The sequence below is a fragment of the Bemisia tabaci genome, chromosome 6 (assembly GCF_918797505.1).
Source record: "Bemisia tabaci chromosome 6, PGI_BMITA_v3".
Taxonomy (NCBI): domain Eukaryota; kingdom Metazoa; phylum Arthropoda; class Insecta; order Hemiptera; family Aleyrodidae; genus Bemisia; species Bemisia tabaci.
This window is the reverse complement of record NC_092798.1, coordinates 18,572,507-18,599,227: the sequence shown is the minus strand read 5'-3', so window position 1 is coordinate 18,599,227 and position 26,721 is coordinate 18,572,507. Positions and strand designations below refer to the sequence as shown.

The 26,721-nt window shown below is 41.8% G+C and overlaps 1 protein-coding gene across 1 annotated transcript; it reads right to left on the bottom strand.

Moving 5' to 3' along the window:
- Window positions 1-5,318: 5,318 nt before the first annotated feature.
- On the bottom strand, window positions 5,319-12,218 carry LOC140224872 (uncharacterized). The gene is made up of 2 exons (XM_072301766.1): window positions 7,062-12,218; window positions 5,319-6,844 (listed from the first exon to the last, which is right to left on the bottom strand). Exons 1-2 carry the CDS (start codon window positions 7,176-7,178, stop codon window positions 6,491-6,493), a joined length of 471 nt encoding a protein of 156 aa, XP_072157867.1. The 5' UTR covers window positions 7,179-12,218; the 3' UTR covers window positions 5,319-6,490.
- Between the last annotated feature and the right edge of the window lie 14,503 nt (window positions 12,219-26,721).

The following is a 26,721-nucleotide window of genomic DNA, read 5'->3' as shown; positions in this document are numbered from 1 at the left end:
ATCGCTCCAACTGGTGTTCCCTGCTAGTCGCATTACCACTGTCCTTGAGAATCAGAGGAAGAAGAAATCATTTCAGCAAGTGAAAAACTATTCAGTATTGCAATTTTTTCCATTTTTAATTAGGTCAGAATTTACTTTTGTAGGAGAAGGAAAAGAAAATCTGGCAGGAAGTATAAAATTGTCATGATTGTGAAATTTCCAAACTATTTTGCCAATGCATCGGGTCATTCAAGCATTTATTTCATGTCCATATTTGTTACACTTTTCAAAGTTTTTTTTGCCTAAGTCTTATTGGAAATACTCTGTATATCTGTATGGTATTTATTTGCTCATGCATCAGGGCAATGTGTTTGGGATAGCATGCTTGGGTGCCATTCCGTCAATTCCAAGTCCAACTCATTTTCGTTAAAATAAATTGTTAAAGGAAGAGGGCGAAGCAAACCTTGCCCCTGTGATATCCCTTCTTCTGCTTGGTAGGGCAATTTTGCTTCGATCCTGGCAATGGGTCAGCTTGGCTGAATTTTTTTATTGCATACTATGAAAGTACTAGGTGAAGTCATTATACCGAATTTTTCCCGATTTTTTTAAGCCCTCTGGCCTGAGAAATCTTACTTTGAAAACACCAAAAATTGAACGTCTCTAAAACGCCTTTTGAATGCACATTGTTGGCACCACACGCTTGACGCCATTTTGAAAAGTCACCTGTTAGGTGACCCTCGGTTTATTTCGATTTAGTCCGAACAATATGGCTGCTGTCCGGTTTGTTTGTTTATTTACCTAAGTTTCTATTTGTGACAATTTGTCTGGTTTCTCTAGATTTACTGACAATTGTCCGCTACTGGAATACTATGTCCCGTTCTGTTATGTCTTAACGTTCTCCCAGCGTTACGCATGTTACGCGTTTTTCACACTTACTCCTACACAGAATTATACAATTTAGGGGAAATAGATTTTTCCCAGAAAGCCTCAGCTTTTCGGTAAATGCTTTTAGTAAAGTCTTCATCATAAGGCATGTACAGCTCTGTTTTTTTGGGTACTTCTACGGTAAACCCAGGATCTGCAACGCAAAAAATACCCTCATTTTTGCAGCACATGAAGCACATGTGCAGCTGAATCTGAGCCATATAACGAGGTGCAGGATTTTTTTTATCCTCTGAGAAATACTTATGGAACGTTTCTTTAGTGCTAGGACACTTAATCTCTATCACGTGTGTTTTTGTTATTAACCCATCAGATGATGTACCAAACACAGGAAAATTGCCGTTCAAAACAAGACCAGTCACGGTGGTTTTAACTTATAACTTTTTTTCTAAAGCTTCTCGCACCAATGGCTCTAATTTTTTCCGCGTAACATAGCCTGAGTTTCCTTTTTGGCTGCGCCTTTTATCTTTTTCACTAATGCCCCATCATCTGTTTGAAAAACAGAAGCTCCGTGTAAACCGGTCCTGTACAGGAATTTGTGGATGTCCCTGTCCTGGTACAGTGGCGTAACGATCTCATCGGGGGGGGGGGAGGGGGGGGGCCTAAATTGAGCTTTTCCGTCTTGAATAGTAGGCGTACCCAGCAATTTACCTTCTTTGTGGTCAGGCATACCAGACATTAGGATTGCAAGTCTTTCATCCTGATAATTGTTAATGTTTATGTATAATTTTTTTTTTAAAAAAATAATATCAACAATATTTTTTTAAATGTTTAATAATTTATCATAATATATAATAGAGGTAGTTTTTTAACATGGAACAGAATGAAAAAATTACTATTACTAATTACTTTCACTAAAACATTAATAGTGACATCGTTGAAATAATGATTGCTGCATGAGTGTGGGGAGAAACAAACAATAAATATGAAAATTACATTAAATAGATGAACTCAGATTAAAGATAACTGTAAGCCTGCCAAAATGACACTTGTCCTAAGGGTAAAATTTAGCCTATCGTAGCAACTAAGTACTATTACGACTAATATAACTCCTCTAAATAAAAATATTTTATTTCTTAAACGAAAAAAAAAATTAATTCCTCGATTAATAAGAACATAAATGTAGATAAGAAAATGATGCTCTATAAAGTCTGTAACAAAGTAATCATCAACTGTAAACACCACACACGCATGATACAATGAAAAGTAAAAAATAATCCTCTTGCTGTTGAATTAATATTATTAACCCAATAATAGATGCAAAATTTCAAGAATAAGATATTTTAAAAAGTGATCATTATTACCATGAGTATGACAAAACTCTTACTGGTGCTTCAAAATTTTCATTTTGCGTTTTGCCTGTCCGGCCGAGTTCTCTTTAGCAAAGGCGCGATTTTTCCTTTGCCACCACCACTTGATTGTAATGTGGAATACTGTCTCGCAAAAAACCGGAGATCATTGATTCAGCATGAGATTAGGAACAACAATTAGAAATCAGCCACTGCAAGAAATATTTTTGGCCAAGGGCTTTCGTTATTTTCGCCTTAAGCTGCGCTATGTGGGATTGCTCTTCAATCAGATCATCACAAGAGTACAGGGAAGAACCTACAATTTCTACAAACTTCTCACAACAGTAAGTCAAGCTCCTTTTCTGTTTATCATACTCCCTTGCGGCAATTAGAGAGTGGCAGGGGCCAAGGGATTTGGCAAGTAAACGGTTACAGCAAATGTGCATTTCAATTTACCGACTATTTGTTTAGCAGCAAAACCTGCAAAATGTGCGATAGGACGTGACTCCTCATCTCCTGCCTTGACGGAAGCTTTCAATCGGGCAGACCTTGCCTAAGTGTGGCTTAATTCTTTTTCAACTTCAACAACAAGTTTCTCTATCTCCTTCTTAGTTTCTACTTCTTTTCGTCATTTACAAGCAATACTCTTAAATTACTTAGCAACTTTACATTATCATATTCACAATTACCTTGCACATTAGAATCAGTGGTATTATTAAGAACGGATGTTTTATACCCTCCTACAAACTGAGGGCCATCCGGTCTTTGATCGTTACCGCCACAATTGCATCTGAAAGTTCCAAATTGACACTCCATTGGATCCGAATTATGTCGCTTGGTATCTACAGAGAGAAAACCGTCCTTCTGTAAGGAATCGTACACGCAGCGTACAGCACGGAGTGTGGCCAGTCACCCATTGTGGGATGGTGGACGACTTCGTGCGGGAGACGACGATTTGTACAATTATTAACAATGCAGGGTTGAAGGGCTTTTTCGGATAAATAAATTGACCGATTTTCTCTTTGAATAGCTCTTGCATTTTATGGACGTTGGCAGCATTTGTGCGTTGAACGATATCCTCTTTATTCTCGTCCGCTAAAAGGAAGAGAGGTGCCAGATCACGCATTCTCCTCCTAAATTGTTTAGAGTGTCTATTCTCCCTGGGGAGTGGCTGCAGCTGAGGTGTCAAATGCATTTACTGGCAGTACAAGCGGGAACGGAGGACAAAGCAAAGGTACATTCTCTTGGACACAACGTACCATCAACATGCTGTAAAAGAGGCCTTTTCTTTAAAACCACCTATTATCATGGCGTATCAGGTTGGAGGCCACGTAAGGTGTTAGTTGTCGTGAAAGCCTTAGATTATTTTATTTAGGAAATAAAGCACTCGATAATTTCTTCTCGTCGGGGAAGCCGCCGACCGTAGAACCGCAGTAACCGTAAGGAACCGCAGGAGATAAATGAAAAGGGGCTCACTTTTGACACCTTTCGTAAACCTAACGAAAAACTTAAAATTACATGATGATCCGAGGCACCACCGCGCGATCACCACTGGGTGGGCGGCGGAAGGCTGTCCACCTCATACAGCCAGACAAGGATCACCTCTTGATCCCCGGCATCCTACTCCACCACGAATCGCAGGAGCTCACAACCAGTCTTCTCGTCCCTATCGGGATCCCCGTCGGCTAGCCCATATCGCACCTCACGCACGTACCGGTCTAGAAGGCCCTGGCACACCTGTTCGAGGTGCCACCCAAATTCGAAGCGAGCTCCGCCGCGCAAGAAAAAAACAGCCAGCCCATCCTCATGGGGCTTCAACACACTAGGGCTACACCAGAGCGCTGCTTCCCGGAGCAACGTTAACACTTCACACCAGCCCCGCCCGGTGCCGCGGAATTCGGAAGGAAACATTATTTTTTTTCCTCTCTCAAACTTTAAAAACACACGACGCGAACGAAGACGCAATGACTCACACTGAAGCCGAGAACTCACTTTTATTAGAATCGCCTTAAATCCGGCACAAAAATTTACCACAAAAACATAATAAATCTTAATACACTTGAAAATACTTGATATACTAAGGTCTCTTCTGCCAAAAAAAAGCTTAATGGACTGCGGATAAGGGCTCAAAGGGCCACGCTGGGACCAGGACAGGCGTCAGCCTGCAGCCAGTAGCCTTTTCTTCCATCACTGGAGCATCGGGCCTGACCCTGGACGTTACAAACAGGAACTTGGTTACCAGTGTCCTTTGCTACCGGTTCTGGGTTACCAGTAGATGGGAGGAGTCCGGGCTGGGAGCGGAGCCTTGGGTCCCTCGGGACTCCGGGAGCAGCTCCTGAGACAGCTGGTTCGCCACGAGAAGGATCCTGTCTCCCAAAAGACGATCCAGGGGGCACAATGATAAAAAGGCACTTGCACCGCGGACAAACAACGCTTTGACGTTCATCCTCCATGGTAGACCAGAGCACGAAACAATTCAGAAAAACAATAAGAACACCTTCTCAAAATGAATGTGGCAGACTGGAAAGTCGAGGAGGGCGCATAACAGCGCAGGGTCGACGCAGACCCCACAAAAGCTAAGTCAGCAGCAAAGTGCACCCACGTGCACCGCGACGTTGCGCGTCATCCTTACATTTTCCTTCCGACACGTAAAAAAAAAAAAAAACTCTCTCCACCCCTCCCCCCCTTACTGCAGCACCCAATCATGATAACTTCAAGATAAAATCGCGTATAATTGGTGTTTCATGAAATACTTGTATTGCATAAACCACCAATACTATAAGTGTGTTGCAACACAGGCAAGACAGCCATTAGTTTTAAGAATAAATAATTAATGGTGACAATTAATTAGAGGATGTATATATACAGACTTCCCCCCCCCCCCCACTCCAACACTGCAAATCAATGTATTTCAAACACTATCCCTTGCGTACGTGTGTGTACCCTACACACACCCAAAATCTTGATATTGCAGTTTCACCCGTAGATTAACTACATTTAGGCAGTTATATATAGTTTTCCTCTTGGAAATTTAGATTTAATGCATTACTCTCGTATTCACGTCATTAGTACTACTAGTACCCTAGTTTGAGTACTTGAAATTATAAAAAAAAAAAAAAAAAAAAAACCACGAATCCTCCAGAAATATGCCGCCGATCCCGCCGCACACTGGTCCGAGAAAGCAGGAAGGGTCACCCAAGAACTAGTACATAGGAATAAGATGATATATTAAATGATAATTAATGATTATTTCATGATATTAAGGACAATATAGGGTGCAACACTCTTCAACCAACCGTGCATTCATCATAATTTACTTTTACAGCAGTCAACTACTCTACTGCAATTCCTCAAAACTACCGTCATTTCTCGAGTTAGGTTAAAAGAAAATTCTTAAGCATTAAAAAAATTAATCTTCTTCCCGTCTTACACCGTCGATTCCGAGTCCACGTTGTTGTCCATAGGAGCTTGGGAGAATCTTCAAATTAACAAATTACAAAAAAAAATCAAAGCAATTTTTACTCGAATAATCAACGATTCGATACGAAAGCAGTTGGCTTAAAAAGATTAATGAAATGCACCTATGCCAAAAAAGATAAATTTCAAAAGATAGTTTTCAAAGTTACACACAAGATAAATTTCAAAAGATAGTTTTCAAAGTTATGATACAAAGAACCAAAAAACAGGGTCGAAAACTTCGAGAGCCTTAGGACGCTACCACCTCCTCGTCCTCCGAGTCGAAGACGAGCGGCTCCTGAAACGTCAAAAGTAAATATAGTTAGGTTAGAAGCATGCATCCCGTATTTCCACCCGTCTCCGTCATTCTGAGCACACTTTATAAGGGCCGGTGCTCGCAAGTGTTTCCTCTTGCGGCTCGAACAGACACATCAACTTAACTCTCCCGAGTCCACCTCGAGTCGGGTTCCGGTGCCGGTGAAAGAGACAAACAACGTAGGCACCCACGAAAACCCGTATCGAGCGAGAGACGATGCGAGTTACACGCTAGTTAAAAAATAATAGTTAATAATATTTAAATAATAATAATAATAATATTATTAAAATAATACTTATCAGATAAAGAAGAAAATAACAATTAATAAAAAGAAATAATTAAGAAAAATAAAAAAAATAATAAATAATAAATAAAAAAAAAATAATAAATAATAAATAATTAAGAATTAATTAAGAAATTAACAATTAATAAATAATACTAAGAAACCAACATGCAGAGCCACGCTTAAATGTCAGGATCCTCCGACGGTTCAGACAGTCCTGAAAAGTTAACTAAGATTACTAATCCAATGCCACAACAATACATTTTGATCACTCACCGAGAAGTACCTTGACCTGCCATCTCCCAGACGGCACCCGGACGCGTGGCACGTCTGCCTGATGGTCTTGGCAAACGTATTGACTACAAAGGTTGCAGAGTCAAAGAGGTGGGAACCGCTGTTCCGACACCTCGACACCCCTCGAGTGTTTATATAAACAGTCCTATCGCCGCCACCAGTCTTCACGGAGAGGATGTAACCCTCCCGGGTTACATTCCGGATCCTGCGGTAGAGGGTAGGATGCGACGCCGCGAAAGCGGCCTCTTCCGGGGGAAGGTCAGGTTCCGCGGTCGCCTGGGGCTCCTGGTGATAGACAGACAGACAAAAAGGAAGTTTTCAAGACGGAAAGTGGCAATGTTTTGTGAACACAACAATTCACGAAAGAATACTCCGAAAGGATAGTATAAGTTAAAATTAAGAGTTGCAAGGAAAGAAAACAGATACAGAATTACAGACATTAGTAAAGCGTTAACCTCTCACCTACGGAATGATACAAGTAATATACAAAAACTCTACTTACAGCCTGTACTGAGACGTTCTGCTGCTCAACTGCCTCGAGTCGCATCTCCTCTGGTCGCTGCTCAACTGCCTCGAGTCGCTTCTCCTCTGGTCCCTGCTCAATGCCTCGCCAAAGCATCAAAAACAAAATCAGATTAGTTCCAGAAATTAGTTCTGCATTAGTCCTTAGTTAGAAAAGTTACTTACCCAGAAAGTTACTGAAAAATACAATAGAATTTAAAGAGGGTTAATTCAAAATCGGCGATTTTACCCTACGCTTGGATTTTGCCCGGAGTTGGATACGTTGTTACCTATCACAAGACACGCCTTTTTCCGGCATTGGCAAGTTCACCCGAAATTTTTCCCGCGCGCTACAGCGTTGCCAAGTTGAAAACAGGTAAATTCCGTAAGTGGCATTAAAATTGAGCAATGAAGTTGCGGTTTTAACGAAAATTCTCTAAAAATTACGCACTTTTAGGAAATGACCATGTTTTTAATGTCGCATTAATTTTAACATGCATTATTGCCAAATTTCCGATTTTTAAATTCGACAAATGTTACATATCCGCATATACCCAAAAAGGCTATCTTCAAATTTGAATAAAAAGTTGTCTAATCGAAAGTTCGTTCGATTCCGCATTCATCGATATATTATAGCTCGCTGGGAAACTTTTGGTTCGCGAGATATCATCATTTTTGTGAACAGCTTTATGGAGCGACGACGCTTTTTGAGTCCGGGCGGATAGAAATTTTAGCCTCCAAAAACACCGGGTAGCATTAATTCCATGGTTTCCTATGTAGTTTTTGGCGCTGAATCCGAATTTGACCATTTCATAAAAAAATTGTCACCAAGATGTTGACAAATTTGGCAAAAATTGCTTAAAATCGGCCTTTTTGGCGGATTATAGCCTGTGACTTGCCAGGAGTTGATCAGACGACAAAATTGGTTATTTCCACAGTTCAAACTCGTTAAACTATCTACAAGCTGAGTCAAATTCTTTCTGCTCACGGTAAAATTAAACGCGCGACAAGCAGCAAACTGAAAAAAAGACACCAAAATCGGCGCTTTTTGCGGTTTTTGTCGTAAGTTTCTTGTTTTCCGATTAAGAGAATGTTTCTTGACTAAACTAATAAACAACATGAGCAGAATTTAATAAAATTGAACAATAAAATAAAATCGAACGTATTTCAATGTTGCCAAGCTTAAACAAAATACTTTAATTTTCGCTGGTTATTTCGATATTATTATCCTATATTCTTTGTTCACCTCTTATTTTTAAATTTTATAAATGTATTTCTCTTGCAAAATAATACACGTCTGTAGAATAATTTAATTTTCAATTTAGATATATACTAATAACTAGGGTATTTAGTTCAGAGAGGAAAAATTCATAAAATAGTGAGTTTTATCGAATCGTGTCAATTAACCACATTTTGAAACAATAATGGAAAATTTTCTGATAAAAATTAATGAATAAAATGTACTCCTCAGACTGACTTCATTAAAACAAGACAAGACGCATTGCAATATTGCCAAAATTACGTACAATCGTTGAATTTTGGAGGTATTTGACCGTTATTATTCATTACCCTATATTTAGTATGCAATTTTATTTTATAATTCTGAGATAATGGAGTTTAATAGAAAAAAGTGACGACACCAAACTGAAGAAGACGCCCAGGAAAGGACAATAAGGGGCTTAAAAAGGAACAAGGGCGCTCCAAATTACTGAGGACCTGTGGGTGGACAAGGTACTATGGCGGTTAGGCGTCGCGGGGCCCGAGAGACCGCTGTTAAAGCGGCTCTTTATCTATATTATGTAACAATACAATAGTTTGTCGTTACACTCGGCGTAATTCAGATTTTCCTAGGAAACATTCTCTTAATCGGAAAACAAGAAACTTACGACAAAAATCGCAAAAAGCGCCGATTTTGGTGTCTTTTTTTCAGTTTGCTGCTTGTCGCGCGTTTAATTTTACCGTGAGCAGAAAGAATTTGACTCAGCTTGTAGATAGTTTAACGAGTTTGAACTGTGGAAATAACCAATTTTGTCGTCTGATCAACTCCTGGCAAGTCACAGGCTATAATCCGCCAAAAAGGCCGATTTTAAGCAATTTTTGCCAAATTTGTCAACATCTTGGTGACAATTTTTTTATGAAATGGTCAAATTCGGATTCAGCGCCAAAAACTACATAGGAAACCATGGAATTAATGCTACCCGGTGTTTTTGGAGGCTAAAATTTCTATCCGCCCGGACTCAAAAAGCGTCGTCGCTCCATAAAGCTGTTCACAAAAATGATGATATCTCGCGAACCAAAAGTTTCCCAGCGAGCTATAATATATCGATGAATGCGGAATCGAACGAACTTTCGATTAGACAACTTTTTATTCAAATTTGAAGATAGCCTTTTTGGGTATATGCGGATATGTAACATTTGTCGAATTTAAAAATCGGAAATTTGGCAATAATGCATGTTAAAATTAATGCGACATTAAAAACATGGTCATTTCCTAAAAGTGCGTAATTTTTAGAGAATTTTCGTTAAAACCGCAACTTCATTGCTCAATTTTAATGCCACTTACGGAATTTACCTGTTTTCAACTTGGCAACGCTGTAGCGCGCGGGAAAAATTTCGGGTGAACTTGCCAATGCCGGAAAAAGGCGTGTCTTGTGATAGGTAACAACGTATCCAACTCCGGGCAAAATCCAAGCGTAGGGTAAAATCGCCGATTTTGAATAACCCTCTTTATACAGAGCAAAACTTAGTTATGCCTAGATGACAGTGAGCTCTTACCCCTTTTCTTCCATTTCCTTGCTTTAAACCTCAAACGTGCAAATTAAATTAATTTGCATCAACTATTTTAAAGCACGAATCATGCTCACTAAGTGTTAGAATTAAAAAGGTTAAGGGTAGTATGTAGGAGAAAGAAATTTTTTTTTTAGGAGGCCACTCACTACGCTTGAGAAACAGCTTCTAAACAACATGGAAATTTCATCAACCCAACCCTCCCCCCACACACAGCAATTAGGGACGAACCAATGGTTGTCATATGGATCATACCCATTATCGGTCACCTACCTTCAGAACACCACAAAATTTGTCTTCACTTAGGACTCCGAAGGGCATCCTAACAACAGAAACCTAAAGAAAAAACGTGCCTCGGGGGTCTAACTGAAGATAAATATCATTTTACAACACTTGTTTTGTTTTTTTCTCGTTGCACGACATTGCAACATAAATTGAGGCTCCAAAAATGCTAGATTTCTGAGACAAGAAAGAAAAAAAAATCAGCATCTTGTAAGACGAGCTTCACAGATTTTACGTATCCAGACGTGGATATAATGCACGAGGCCCTAATCTTGCCACTCAACTTAGGAAAACTTCGTGTAGTGTATTCAACCTGGTTCTGTTTCTCCTTTAATTTAAATTAAGAGCCGCGGGGGACGCCTGTCACTGTACTTTAGGTATTAAATATAAAATGTATTTCTTCAATTGAGTAGACGCTATGTCCAACCGTGTGATGACAGCGCGGAGCGCCTTTTCTGATTTCAGAGGGTGAGTGTAAGAGGGGTATTCCATGTCATGGGCTTCAGTATGTCTGAATATCAGTCGGTAGGTTTGAGGATCGTTTTGGAGTATTCTGTGATACTCCCCAACTGTTTTAAATTAAAAAGAATCTGCTATTTCGGTGAGTTCTTTGTTCAATTTACTAAGATTTATTGGGAACGAGCAGGTCCAAAAGGCTGTAAGCTGGCCACATGCCGAAAGACTGGATATTCACCCGATAATTACGGCTTCCACCACATTGTCAGAATAGTCATGTTCGTGCCATGCGCTTTTCTAATACTTACGGCGAATTGTAGCTTAAGGTACTACTGGAAGGACAGCGAAACGCAAGCGGAAAAGCTTAGAAGCAAAAACTCGCGAACGGAAGAATACGTAATTTTTGCGGTTTTTCACGTTGAAGCTGGGAAGAAAAACTGATGCACAGTTGCCGGTTACACAATCAGTACGTACCGAAAAAACGCTAGCCGCGGGTCTAACCGGCAGGGGAGGTTGGCGCGGCGCGAGGGGGGGGGCGACGTGTCGGTGACAAACAACGTGCGATACGTCTTCGTATCAAGGTTCAGGTGCCGCGATCTACCGGTGTCCGGCGGGAACACTGGGATAGGAAAAATTCGGAACCGCAGCTACAATGTGCGCAGCCTGCTTGCGAACAGATGCTTCAATACGATTAATGTCAATGCTCGTAGTTTCGGCAGGGCTTACAGAGAGAGGAATTATGCATTTATGGCTTTTGGGTGTGAACGAGGAGGAACCTTGGGTGGGGAGGACCTGCATGTGGAGACAGAGAAGCTGCGGGGTCGCGGTTTAATTGCTTCTGGGATGTCGTCCAATGAACGGAGGAGATAATGGAGAGGTAACTAGGACTGAAAATGAAGAGTCGTTTGTTGTGATACGGTGCTGCTTGTGCAGCTCGGGGAAGACGTTCTGTCAAGAATTTGACAGCCCCACGTTGGGCGCCAACTGATACGGTGCTGCTTGTGCAGCTCGGGGAAGAACAAGCGAAAAACAAGAAAACACTGATATCTATAGAAAAAGACTCGCCGACCGGCCCGAACACAAAAAATAAGAAAAGCTCATAAACAAGAAATCACCCAGAAGGGTGATTTCCCCCTAAAGAGAAACTCACATTTTTAGGGAGGAAGGAAGCGCACGTCCTGCGAGGATGAAAAAAGACCGAAGTGAAGCTAACATGGCGTCTCAGCATAACCGTTCCTCTCTCTCTCTGGTGTCCGCCTCTCCCATTGGTGGATCAAGTCATGTGACTGGATATCCCAATAGGACCACAGACACCGGACAGAGGCAGGGAGGGAAATGCAAGTAGCCGATATACATATTTATATGTCACAGTTGGAAACGAGGGAGGAGATGCTGAACTGGAGATGTTGAAATGTTGGGTATTCCTTGGGATGTTGATCGGGGCAGAACTCGAGAAAAGATGGGATTTTCGGCCTGATGGGCTCGTTGAAGGAGTCCATTGGAGAAGAAGAGTTAGGGGCTGCTGGATAACAGTGTGAAGGCACGTTACAATTAGGCATTGGTTTGGCAGGGGAATATGGACCCGATCTTCTTGGGAATAACCAGGCTGACACATTTTCAATATTAGTCATAATAGACATACACAAATCTCAAGGCAATTCCTTTATTTGCCGTCCTGACTCCTGCAACATCGCTTTATCATGCTTGCGTTGTGCTTCGCCCTCAACTGCACTTGATTCCTTCATGTACTTAATGAATGCGTCAGTCGTTAGAGATGCGACAGCCCTTATGTCATCAGCATGGATTTTCATTGGCTTGGCAGGCATAATAACTGCCTTTCTGACCTGTGAACAAGAATGGAGGCACACGTTAGCATTTTCTTAGAAGCATATGCTAGAATTATGAATTGGTAGGAACATAACTCAGCATTATTTGAGGGAAAAACCGAAGTCGACACGAAAGTAAAATTCACACTGTACGCCTATGGCTTGATACGGAGAGAGAAGTCGAATGAAGAGGATATAGCCTCTTTTTTCCTCCCCCCTTTTCCCCTTCTAAAAACGATTAACACCAAATACGAAAAAAAGGTGCGAGCTTAAGTGTTACAAGTAGGAACCACTTTCTTATAAAGGATACGTAAAGATTATCGAAAATCGTAATAGAATATCAAAGGTTTGCAAAGTGATGCTGTGAACTTGATAGTAAGGCATTTTGGATAAAATTCTGGCCTACGATAACCTTTGTGTAAATAAGAAGATTACAGCAAATTTCTTGAGTCTGTCCACGGGTTTCACACTCTCAGAAGTGGACGGTGCCTTGAAGCTAACAAGAAGGGGACGGAGATCCGGTTGTGAAAAAGTCAAAAGAAACACGTTTTTTCATTACAAAATAAATAAAGATGAAACTGTCGAAAGCTTTCTTCAATCATCGCCCTTTCTTTCTTTGGTTTTCTGATAAATGTCGTACGCCTCCTCTAATACTTTCGCAACCCATTTTACACGGTATAAAACGGTATATACCCATTTTACACGGAAATAAGAATATTCTGTTAATAATGTAAACTAAGAATGATAATTCCTTACATACAGAATAATGGTAATTGTTTACTTTAGCTATTAGTTAGGCTATTAGTTAGCCTAGTTAGTTTAGTTAGGCCTGTTATTGGCTATTAGTTAGGTCGCGACCTAACTAGTGGGTCTGTTACGTTAGGTTACGTTCCGTTAAGTAAGCTTACGTTAGGTTACGTTACGCCACTCAGGCTTGTGGGGCAGGATCTGTCAGGTCTTATAGTAACAATGGAAAAACTTAGTAAATTAAAAAATTTGAATTTGAAGTAATATGACTCACTTTCACGTGAAAGGTCTAATCGGAGGATACAAGTTTGCAGCTGCCTTCAAAAATTCATGTAAACGCACAGTGTGATCAGGGAAACTTCTCTTAAACATAAATTCTGCCAGATACCCTACGAAATGGGCGTCTCTACGTCCGTACCTAGGAATACGAGCACGGACCTCACGCCAGGCGCGTTCGATGTGTTGCGTGTGAGCGCCGGTTTCGGGGTCCACGAAGCTGTAGGTGTGGTTAACAGTGAAATGGGTGTAACCTTCGTCCCATAAACAATCGTATGATTTCCAACAATCGGACAAAATACAGGTACCAGGCTTGATTCTTCTTCGAATAATTTCCAAAAGAGTCTCTTTATCTCGACGCTCTACTGGCTCGAGGAAAATTACTTTTGGATCGCTCCGTAAAGTACCACCAAAAACCCACTGTCCCTTCACTCTCCTCCCGCGGTTGTACTTTCGCTTACCAAACTTGGCTTAATCGATCTCAACTTCTTCCCCGGGGCCTCTGATCAAATCTTTTGAACTATTTCGTTCACACCAATCTAATAAAACTTCTCTATTGAAACTGGACCAATCTACAACTGTTCTTTTGCTAGCTTTTGTTTCTTTGCGGATAAAATTTTGCCGCGGAGGATCGCGTGTCAGCCAGTGCCAGGCGGCAATTAAAACTTTTTTAATAGTCCAATTACTGTTTTCAAAGTACGTATTCTTAAATATACTAGCTTTGTAATTACAACACTTTTTTTTCTTCTTAACAGTCACCTTCTTTCTGCACCGGAATACAAGTTTTTTCCCATCCCGATTCACACTTAAGAGGCTCTCACACCTACCACATTTTGAATATCGGGAAATGACACCGTGTCTTTCCAAAAATTTTAAAAGTCGACTACGATTCGTAACGATTCTGTAAAACTCTTCCGTCGTTAAAGAACAATCCTCGCACGTACCGAACGCATCACCATCCATGATAGTACTGACCGTAAATACAAAAAGAAAATCAGTGAAAATCCCAGTCCTTTGAAGAACTTCGGATTCCGTTTCCGTTTCCGGTGACAAGGGGAACGCGTTTCCGCCCGTTTCGTCGGAAACAGGTGTCTCTTGTTTCGGGAAAAAATAGCAAGGTTGGTCATACTGCGTGGCTCCGTCAACAGTAATGGCGGACGCGGACGAAATGCGTTATGATATAGGGAATTCATGTAACTGTTATCGCTTCTAAAATTAGTTTAAAATTGATTGCGCCCGGTGATTTTGCACTTTTTGTGTTCTCTAGAATGCATATTACAAGTTTCTGAAGGAAAAATCGTGAAAGAGCGTGGCCCCCTAAAGTAAACAATAACCAGAATAATTTTGGAAGGAGAATATGTTACGCAGCGTTAAATTACCCTGTCTAGCGGTCAATGGCTAATCACACAACGAAAACCTCTGTATAGGCTTTGGCCTTTGATAAAATTGTAGGAATGCAAGTCACATTTTTCGAGGAATCTAAATCTGAAGACAGCCACCATGGTAGCCAAGAGGATATTGTTGAAGATCAATAAGAACTTACCAAATATTTTCCCTTTGGCTAGGAGTCTTATTTTAAAAGACCTCCACTTGTCTGAGGGAGCTCTACCTTCCTCTTTGTATTTGGATATTTTGCTTTCTGTTCTCACAGTAGTCCAAACGCAAGTTCTTTGATCTTCATTGATCCATTCAAGCGGTACCTCTCTTACTTTATTTTCTTCTGTAAACATAAGCACTTTCCACGCCATTACTGCAACAAAACAAAAATGAGAAGCGTAAGTTGAGAAATTATTTATAAAAATATTCTCAATTTAATTCTCAATTTAATTTGATCTCACCTCAAGTACATAGTTCTTCCGGTATCTCTTCCCGTCGAGCAAGCTTAAGATTGGTTTTCGATGAAAATGCCGAGCATTGTTTTCACTTTTAAGTCCGACCAATATCGGCGTGATGTGATTGAATGGAATGGGAAGATTTAGTTTTAATACAAACTGTTTTAATACTAAAAATTCAAGAAAATTCGAATAGCCAATCACGGAACACGCACATACCGCGCGGCCAAATGGCGGTCTGGTTACCAAACATCTGCCTGACGGCGCCGAGTCACTTCCTCGATGGTCATTGCTTCCATAGATGCACATTCTGCCAGTTTTGACTTCTTCCAAGAACATTCTTCCACCGTGCACTGCATGTTTACAACCACCTTGAACAAATGATCAAGAAAACTTTAGATTTCACGATAAAAAAATTTGCAGGATCCTCTGTCTCTTCCAGTAAAACCAGTCCAGAAAAACGGAAATAGGTGTCAGGAAAGAAACTATTTCTTTTTTTTTTTTAAACTTAGCACTACATGTCGGTATTTCTGTTAAAATAGCCCACGCCTCTTTGGCCAGAGTGCACTCGGATGTGTCACTATCGTGATAAAATACGGTTGAAAAAAAGGCTGAAATTTTGACCGGCATGGTCCGTTGTTGATTCACAATATCACTAATTTTTACTTCATCAACTTCAAAAACCTCATAAGGTGAGGCTACACCCGGACTTACTATTGTATACGATTTATACGCCCCACCGAACGCTTCTTCTTCTTCTGGTGTCATGGTGTCAGCTTCCAGGCTCCAGTGTCCTTCATCTATATACCCACTTGTTGCTCGACAGAGCCTTTTTTCAAAGGCTCTTTTAGAAATGAGTTGCCAGATCAATTTGTTCAGTCAGCGTCAGAAGTTCGTCGGTAGATCTAGGGCGTTGTAGGGTACCTGTGCAGTCAGGGGGAGAAGACGGTCGTTTTAATGAGGGGAGGGGGTCAGGGAAGAAAACATCATCCTCTAAGCTCTCTTCTACACTAAATGATGGTGATAATAACAAACATGTGGTGGTGCCGGAAAGTAAACTACTGTCATTGACTAAATACTTTACGTTGTCGTTTAAAGAAAAGCCAGATTTATTTTCCGGAGTTGAAACCATCCGCGGGTAAAAAACACGGGAATGCCCTGGGAATGGTTTCACAAATACATACATAAAGTAATATAGTTAGTAATATTTAAGCGCTGACATAAAACAGCACTTAAATATATTAAATTAATAGATGAAAAGAAGATATTTTAGCAATTAGCAAATGCAATTATGCAGATGCAATTAGCAATTGGTCGCTGAGGTCCGGGTCTTCAAAAATTTCGTCTAAAAGTGCAATTGTAGAGGGGGACATAGGGGTCAAATCAAAGGGGGAAGGGATCGGTATATTCATGAAGGTGGTCCGTGATAGCGGTGTTGTGTCTAACTCTATAATCTCTATGGGGGGAGGGGGAGCGGTCTTTCGGGGCTTGTCTGAGACAAAGTCTCTTTCGTACTTCGTTCGAGTGTCAATGTTATAGTCAATGCGTCTGTCAGGGTGTTGTAGGGGCAGGGGTCTGAAGATGGTCATTATTTCAATGCTTTCGTTGGAGGAGGATGATAGATCTATGGTGTTGCCAGCCATTAGCGGTGTTGTGTCTAACTCTATAATCTCTATGGGGGGAGGGGGAGCGGTCTTTCGGGGCTTGTCTGAGACAAAGTCTCTTTCGTACTTCGTTCGAGTGTCAATGTTATAGTCAATGCGTCTGTCAGGGTGTTGTAGGGGCAGGGGTCTGAAGATGGTCATTATTTCAATGCTTTCGTTGGAGGAGGATGATAGATCTATGGTGTTGCCAGCCATTAGCGGTGTTGTGTCTAACTCTATAATCTCTATGGGGGGAGGGGGAGCGGTCTTTCGGGGCTTGTCTGAGACAAAGTCTCTTTCGTACTTCGTTCGAGTGTCAATGTTATAGTCAATGCGTCTGTCAGGGTGTTGTAGGGGCAGGGGTCTGAAGATGGTCATTATTTCAATGCTTTCGTTGGAGGAGGATGATAGATCTATGGTGTTGCCAGCCATTAGCGGTGTTGTGTCTAACTCTATAATCTCTATGGGGGGAGGGGGAGCGGTCTTTCGGGGCTTGTCTGAGACAAAGTCTCTTTCGTACTTCGTTCGAGTGTCAATGTTATAGTCAATGCGTCTGTCAGGGTGTTGTAGGGGCAGGGGTCTGAAGATGGTCATTATTTCAATGCTTTCGTTGGAGGAGGATGATAGATCTATGGTATTGCCAGCCATTAGCGGTGTTGTGTCTAACTCTATAATCACTATGGGGGGAGGGGGAGCGGTCTTTGGGGGCTTGTCTGAGACAAAGTCTCTTTCGTACTTCGTTCGAGTGTCAATGTTATAGTCAATGCGTCTGTCAGGGTGTTGTAGGGGCAGGGGTCTGAAGATGGTCATTATTTCAATGCTTTCGTTGGAGGAGGATGATAGATCTATGGTGTTGCCAGCCATTAGCGGTGTTGTGTCTAACTCTATAATCTCTATGGGGGGAGGGGGAGCGGTCTTTCGGGGCTTGTCTGAGACAAAGTCTCTTTCGTACTTCGTTCGAGTGTCAATGTTATAGTCAATGCGTCTGTCAGGGTGTTGTAGGGGCAGGGGTCTGAAGATGGTCATTATTTCAATGCTTTCGTTGGAGGAGGCTGATAGATCTATGGTGTTGCCAGCCATTAGCGGTGTTGTGTCTAACTCTATAATCTCTATGGGGGGAGGGGGAGCGGTCTTTCGGGGCTTGTCTGAGACAAAGTCTCTTTCGTACTTCGTTCGAGTGTCAATGTTATAGTCAATGCGTCTGTCAGGGTGTTGTAGGGGCAGGGGTCTGAAGATGGTCATTATTTCAATGCTTTCGTTGGAGGAGGATGATAGATCTATGGTGTTGCCAGCCATTAGCGGTGTTGTGTCTAACTCTATAATCTCTATGGGGGGAGGGGAGCGGTCTTTCGTGGCTTGTCTGAGACAAAGTCTCTTTCGTACTTCGTTCGAGTGTCAATGTTATAGTCAATGCGTCTGTCAGGGTGTTGTAGGGGCAGGGGTCTGAAGATGGTCATTATTTCAATGCTTTCGTCGGAGGAGGATGATAGATCTATGGTGTTGCCAGCCATTAGCGGTGTTGTGTCTAACTCTATAATCTCTATAGGGGAGGGGAGCGGTCTTTCGGGGCTTGTCTGAGACAAAGTCTCTTTCGTACTTCGTTCGAGTGTCAATGTTATGGTCAATGCGTCTGTCAGGGTGTTGTAGGGGCAGGGGTCTGAAGATGGTCATTATTTCAATGCTTTCGTTGGAGGAGGCTGATAGATCTATGGTGTTGCCAGCCATTAGCGGTGTTGTGTCTAACTCTATAATCTCTATGGGGGAGGGGGAGCGGTCTTTCGGGGCTTGTCTGAGACAAAGTCTCTTTCGTACTTCGTTCGAGTGTCAATGTTATAGTCAATGCGTCTGTCAGGGTGTTGTAGGGGCAGGGGTCTGAAGATGGTCATTATTTCAATGCTTTCGTTGGAGGAGGATGATAGATCTATGGTGTTGCCAGCCATTAGCGGTGTTGTGTCTAACTCTATAATCTCTATGGGGGGAGGGGGAGCGGTCTTTCGGGGCTTGTCTGAGACAAAGTCTCTTTCGTACTTCGTTCGAGTGTCAATGTTATAGTCAATGCGTCTGTCAGGGTGTTGTAGGGGCAGGGGTCTGAAGATGGTCATTATTTCAATGCTTTCGTTGGAGGAGGATGATAGATCTATGGTGTTGCCAGCCATTAGCGGTATTGTGTCTAACTCTATAAGTCTAATCTATTCTATGGGGGGAGGGGGAGCGGTCTTTCGGGGCTTGTCTGAGACAAAGTCTTTTTCGTACTTTGTTCGAGTGTCAATGTTATAATCAATGCGTCTGTCAGGGTGTTGTAGGGGCAGGGGTCTGGAGATGGTCATGATTTTAATGCTTTTGTTGGAGGAGGACGATAGATCTATGGTGTTGCCAGCCATTTTTTCTAAGGGTCAGAAAAGAAATAAACAAAATAAGTAATATGAGAGTTTAAAAGTCTCTCTACTTCTTAATCAAATAGTCATAATTTCATAATTTTTGCCTATCCTTCATGAATACATGCTCGGGATCCGCCTTGTCCCTTTTATCGCGGTTCCCGACGTTCTCATCTTTCTCTCTTTGTCGCTTCGCGTGTCAAGAATTTGACAGCCCCACGTTGGGCGCCAACTGATACGGTGCTGCTTGTGCAGCTCGGGGAAGAACAAGCGAAAAACAAGAAAACACTGATATCTATAGAAAAAGACTCGCCGACCGGCCCGAACACAAAAATAAGAAAAGCTCACAAACAAGAAATCACCCAGAAGGGTGATTTCCCCCTAAAGAGAAACTCACATTTTTTTGGGAGGAAGGAAGCGCACGTCCTACGAGGATGAAAAAAGACCGAAGTGTAGCTAACATGGCGTCTCAGCATAACCGTCCCTCTCTCTCTCTCTGGTGTCCGCCTCTCCCATTGGTGGATCAAGTCATATGACTGGATCCCCCAATAGGACCACAGACACCAGACAGAGACAGGGAGGGAAATGCAAATAGCTGATATACATATTTATATGTCACACGCGCTTGGAGGGGTCGAGAGGGTTGCTGCCGGAGGGCTCCCACTGCTTTGGTCGCCTCCCATCGGGAGCGATGTCCTTCTGAACAGCATCTGCCTGGCTGGGTTAGATGTTTTAGAGTCCCATCTCTTTCCGATCCCAGTAGTCCCAGCCGCCAATGCACCCTTCCGAATGAACGCAGAGCCATCTCCCAGGGGAGTGCGGGGTGTCACGTCCGCTGCCAGCTCTATTTGAGCTTCCTCACGATTTTCATCCTCCTTCGGATTGCGTCTATTCGCAGGGTCCTCGTCATCAGCCCCTCCGCAATGCAGCCTCATGAGCGGCTCCCCTTTGGGTCCTTCGTGTATCTCGTCCCTCTCGATTTTGATCAGGGCGCAAACCTGAAATATCTATAACTTAAGCAATGCAGGTCTGCAGTTCGAACGTGTGCGATAAGGGTACCGTAATAACCCATATCCACAGGCCACCATACATACTGCGGTGCTGGAGTTATAACATTCATTATGAGCAGAGTTGAACCGTCTTCGAGTAATGACTGAATGTCAATAATTCTCGTCAAGAGAGCCAAGGCAACTCCGTCGCGGACAAGCTTGGCTCGAGGGGGAGGGGGAAAGGCTGAAAAGTGGGGAGAATTCTTTTGAAAAGGCTTCACCCCCTCTTAACTACACGATGGCTGCTAGTTCTGGAAAATATACCTGCTCTGCGTCCAACTTGTGTCTCTTTGAATTCATGGCAGGCATTCCACAATTCGCAAAACAGTAGAGAGGGTCCCGGAAAATTTGACAAAGTGGAAGAAAAGGAATACCTACCCTCCCTTCGCTTATTAGAGCTCCATCGTCCATCGAAGGTCGGCGCAGCGCGGAATGACAATCCAGAACCGTGTCGCGTCCCCAACATCTTCAACCTCGAGGTACAGTTCGTCCCCTTCCAGCACCAGAGACCTCCTGAGATCCGTCCCAGCGGGGTGGAAAGTCTCCACTTTCCTCACTGGCGGAGTAGCAGGAGTCCTGACGATGTCCGGAGCGTTTTGTTTGCCAAACGACGAGTAGTCCTCCGCATTTGGGTATATTAACCTCAATGCGGAGGATTTCCTTCCTGCCTTTATGTTTGCTCGAGGGGCTGCAACTGGGGGCATTTCCACCGGTGTGGGCAAGTCATCCTCCAGCTCCAAGTTCAAATTCGGGTACAGAGCATAGGCAGGATCACCCAATATATGATATTTATCATCGTAGAACAAGGATAATGGTTCATTAGTGGCGATCTCTCGTCCAATAGCAGACAGACTGAAGACACGGGCATCATGACATCTACCAGGCAAGCCAACACTTATGTCAGGTTAGGTTAGGTTAGGTTAGGCTGTTAGCTTCCAACTCTAACCGAGTCTTGTCAAGTCTTCTTACATCTAAGTAACTCACATCCAAACACTCTGACAAAATCCAAACACTCTGACAAAATCCAAACACTCTGACAATCCAAACACTCTACAGTATCCAAACACTCTGACAATGCAAACACTCTGCTTACCTGATGCCAACTCCGAAGGTTCCTCGGATAGGGACGGATGAAAGATAAAGTCCCCTTCAAGTAATAGCCCGTTGTAATGTACGAGGAATACCCACCTGTTGGGGGTGTCAGTACCAAGATACAATTTACAGCCACCCGTGACTTCCCTGCGGGAAGGGGCGTCTCGGTCGGACAACAGCCCCACCCCCATCCGAGGAACCGAGCGAAGCGAGGGGCCGATACACCCCACATCCGAGCGGAGCGAGCGAGAAAGAAAAAAAAAACTCCAACTGAATGCCCGGCTCCTCCAAGGAATGAATACACCTGCAATCAAAACATGGAAAGACACAACACAAGAAATAAATAATTTCCAATAAAAAGAACGGAGATACTGCGTCCCATGAAATTGTCCATCAGCTCCCTTCCATCAAGGACAAGTTGCAATTTCCAGTCTCCACAAGTACCTCCGTCCCCCAGATATCAAGATGAATTCCGATCGCCTCCTGAAAAAAAATTTAACACCAACAACACAAAATCATCAACCACCCACCTCCACTTCCAACTCCCCCATTACTGTAACTGTAACTGTTTGAAATCCCCAAAAACATGCAACTCCATACCTTTACTCGACATCCTCCTGAAACAAAACTTGTTACCTCCATCCCACCAATTCCAATCCAACCATCAAAAACCAAGCAAAAAAGAATGATACCCCCATTCAATTCATTATTTAACTCTGACCGTTTCAAATCCCCAAAAACATGCAACTCCATAAACTTGTTACCTTGCATACTCCCCGAATCAAATTTACTATTATTTACATCTAAGAAGGAACAAAATCAAATACCAACCCCCTACACTTTATCATTTACCTTTCACTCTAACTGTAACTGCTTACGCTTTTCCACACGCCGTGATGATCCCCTCAGATTACCCATTTCGTCTCCATCCTCCACATCCTCCTGAAACAAAACTTGTACAAAATCAACTACACTTACCTTCTCCTCGACACCATCCCACCAATTTTAATCCAACCATCAAAAACGAACCAAAAATTCAATTCATTATGTACATCTAAGAAGAAAATAAATCAAAAACTAACAAAATATCATTCCCCTACAGTTTACCATTTACCTTTCACTCTAACTGTAACTGCTTACGCTCCTTCATGATCCCCTCACATTACCCATTGTCTCTCCATACTCGGCATCCTCCTGAAACAAAACTTGTACAAAATCAAGCTACACTTACCTTTTCCTCGATACAATTCCACCAATTTCAATTCAACCATCAAAAACCAAGCAAAAATAAAAACAAAAAAAAATTACACACACCTCCCTCCATTTATCTATACAGACCCAGAAAACCAACCAAAAAAATAAATCAAAACCTATCCTCACCATATATCACCCCCCTAAAGCTCACCATTTACGTTTCACTTTAACTCTAACTGCTTACGCTTTTCCACTCCACCTTCCCAATCCCAACCCCCGTACTCGCCAACACCCCATCATCATCACCCCCCTAAAGTTTACGATTCACCCTTCACTTTAACTGTAACTGCTTACGTTTTTACTCCTAAGTCTAATTACAACATTTTCCAACTTTCCACCGACTCGAATTTGATCAAAAATCAAATTATCCTTATTCCCAAATCCAAAAGTACAGCAATCCCAAAATTCCCTTTGACCCCACTTTTGCCCGACTCGAATTTGATTATAAAAGAAGTTAAACTTAAAACGCCCATACCAAATTACAGCCAATCCCAAAATTCCCTTTGACCCCACTTTTTGCCCGACTCGAATTTGATTATAAAAGAAGTTAAAGTTAAAACGCCCATACCAAATGACACCAATTCCAAATTTCCCCTTTACCCCACCTTTTGCCCGACTCGAATTTGATTATAAAAGAAGTTAAACTTAAAAGACCGATACCAAATTACACCAATTCCAAATTTCCCTTGACCCCAGATTTTGCCCAACTCGAATTTGATTATAAAAGAAGTTAAAGTTAAAACGCCACACCAATTACACCGATTCACATTTCCCCTCCACCCACATTTTGCCGACTCGAATTTGATTACAAAGAAGTTAAACTTAAAACGCCACACAATTACACCGATTCCACATTTCCCCTTTTTAACTTAAAATTGGACACGTCCAATTTTATATGGACATGGCCATTGGACATGGCCAATAAAAAATGGACATGGCCAATCATGATTCCACAACACAATTACAGCAATCAGCCTGCCCAAACAATGAAACACCCCACCCAGCACCCCGGTTCACTCCCGTGGCCCACAAGTGCGTAGGGGGGAGGGGGGACGGAAGGACAGTGGACGTATTAGTATTAAAGTGGACATGGCCATTTTTAAATTGGACATTATAAGTTAGTGTTATATAAGAGAGGAATGGACATGTCCATTTTTAAATTGGACATGGCCAGTTAGTGTTATATAAGGAATTATTGGACACGGCCATTATCGAGATTGGCCATGGCCAGTTAGAGTTATATAAGAGGCGAGTGGACATGTCCATTTTTGAGAATGGCCATGGCCAGTTATAGTTATATAAGAGAGGATTGGACATGTCCAATTTTAAATTGGACATGGCCAGTTAGTGTTATAGAAGGAAGGATTGGACATGTCCATCTTTGAATTGGACATGTCAGTTACAGTTATATAAGAGATGAGGGGACATGGCGAATTTCAGAGTTATATAAAGGCGAGTGGACATGACCATTTTTGGAATTGGCCATGGCCAGTTAGAGTTATATAAGAGGCGAGTGGACATGGCCATTTTTGAGATTGGACATGTCCAGTTAGAGTTATAGAAGGAAGGATTGGACATGGCCATTTTTGAATTGGACATTGTTAGTTACAGTTATATAAGAGATGAGGGGACATGGCCAATTTCAGAAGAAGGCCCTTCAGAGGAACCGAGCGAAGCGAGGGGCCGACACACCCCGTATCCGAGCGAAGCGAGCGAGAAAGAAAAAACTCATCCTACTTCAGTGGTGATTCTACATAGTACTGATGACGGCTTGACACTTGGCAAACGGATATGGCCATCGATTACTTAGAGCACATTATCGGATATGTGCATGATTGTGTAAATGTGCAATTAAAAATGGGACATTTCCAGTTACAGTTATTTAAAAGGGGATCGGACGTCCCAAGTCTGAGGAACCGAGCGAAGCGAGGGGCCGACACACCCCGTATCCGAGCGAAGCGAGGTTCCGAGCGGAGCGAAGCGGAGCGAGCGAGAAAGAAAAAACTCATCCTACCTCAGTGGAGTTTCTACATAGTAATGATGCTGTCTCAATAGCGTTCAAACGGATATGGCCATCTCTCACTTGCACACGAGCAACATCAGTGAAATATCATGGTTCGGGGGAAAATGTCCAATGACAAATACGACATGTCCATCCTCGAGTTAGACAATCATGTCCAACTATGTCAAACTTGAAATCCGACATGTCCAAGTACAGTCGTTTTACGGATCAATATTAATGTCCAATGAAAAATCCTACTTTTTTATAGGACATTTGTATAATCGATCACAGGATTTTGAGCAGAAAGTTTGACACGTCCAAGGATCCTTCCCCGAGGAACCGAGCGAAGCGAGGGGCCGATACACCCCGCATCCGAGCGAAGCGAGGACCCGAGCGGAGCGAAGCGGAGCGAGCGAGAAAGAAAAAAATCATCCTACTTCAGCGGAAAAACATCCCCAAGAGGGGGTGTCGAATACTTTTACAAAGCAACTCGAGATGCGAACAACTAAACATACGAGAGAATTCATGAAAGCCACGAATCCTCATTATGAACAATGATAGTTTCCGAAGAGATTACCAAAATCACGTATCCTAGCCCCCACTACGGATCGACAAGGGAGAATCCACGTGTCCAACAATCCACCCAACATGACCCGTCCCAAAAATAAAGGAATTAATGCTTTCCCACTACATATTTACAAAGTTTCCGTTGCCTCTCTCGGTCTACTCGATCGAAAAGGATGTTACTCGAGTACAGATTAGAAGGGGTGCAAGGAAGCCAAAATAGGGTGTACCACTCTTCAAGCAACCGTGCATTAATCATAATTTACTTTTAAAGCAGTCAACTACTCTACCGCAACTGTTTACAACTACCGTCATTTCTCTTCGAGGTTGAAGGAAAATGCTGAAGCAATAAAAGAACTAATATTCTTGTTGTCGAGAACTCTTGGAAATATCAGTACTGAAAGAATCAGAAAGAGCAAACACACAAAGTTAATAAAGAACCAGAAGAAATTATTCGGTTTACAAAAACCTATGTTCTTGTTGTCGATAACTCTTGGAAATATCAGTACTGAAAGAATCAGAAAGAGCATACACACAAAGTTAATAAAGAACAAAAAGAAATTATTCGGTTTACAAAAACCTCGAGTTCTTGTTGTCGAGAACTCTTGGAAATATCAGTACTGAAAGAATCAGAAAGAGCATAGAGACAAAGTTAATAAAGAACAAAAAGAAATTATTCGGTTATGCAGCATCTACGGGTTGGAGTTGAGTTGAAACCTCGAGTTGGGTATCAAACAATTAAAAATCCCCATCTGTAAGGTCTGCCTCAACTATGGTCATACCAAAAACTATTGTAAAGCTAAACTTGTATGTTTAATTTGTAATGATAATCATCATAGTAAAACCTGTCCAATTCCATCAATAGCAATCAATAAAAATGAAGTCTGGAAACCCACATGTCTTCACTGCAAAGAAGCACACTTTACTACCTGGAAGGGCTGTAAAGTCTACAAAAAGCTAAGAAAACAAAGAATAGATAAATATAATAAAATCAGCGAAGAGTGCAAAAAACTAGCAACGGAAGGGCAGGACCTTACAGATAGGAACAATAAAGATAGGGAAATAAGAACAAACAGTAATAGTAATAAAAATCTTAACTATACTGAAGAAATAAAAACACTTAAATCAGAACTAAAAAACTCTGAAAAGAAAAGAATTAACGAAATTTCCCTACTTAAAAAAGACATCTCATCTCTAAAAAATGAGATTGCAGAAATAAAGCTACTGTTAGCTAAAAAATAATGTAGTAAAAATTTCGATGAAATGAAATTATCATCACTATTTAAAGCTGTTACTAGATGAAGAACTGAAAGTTACTAGAAGACTGAAACAGTAATTAGGATTACTTTACTGAATTTAGATATTTTATGTATGAATCGCTTTGTAACATTTTCCTAATAAAACCTTTAAAGAAACAAGAAAAACAAAAAGAAAAAGCATCTACAAAAGACATCTCATCTCTAAAAAATGAGATTG

Coding starts and splice junctions, on each gene's coding strand:
- LOC140224872 (XM_072301766.1), bottom strand. CDS start 7,178: ATGCTTTGGCGAGGCATTGAGCAGGGACCAGAGGAGAAGCGACTCGAG. Junction 6,845..7,061: donor AGAACGTCTCAGTACAGGCT/GTAAGTAGAGTT, acceptor GTCTATCACCAG/GAGCCCCAGGCGACCGCGGA.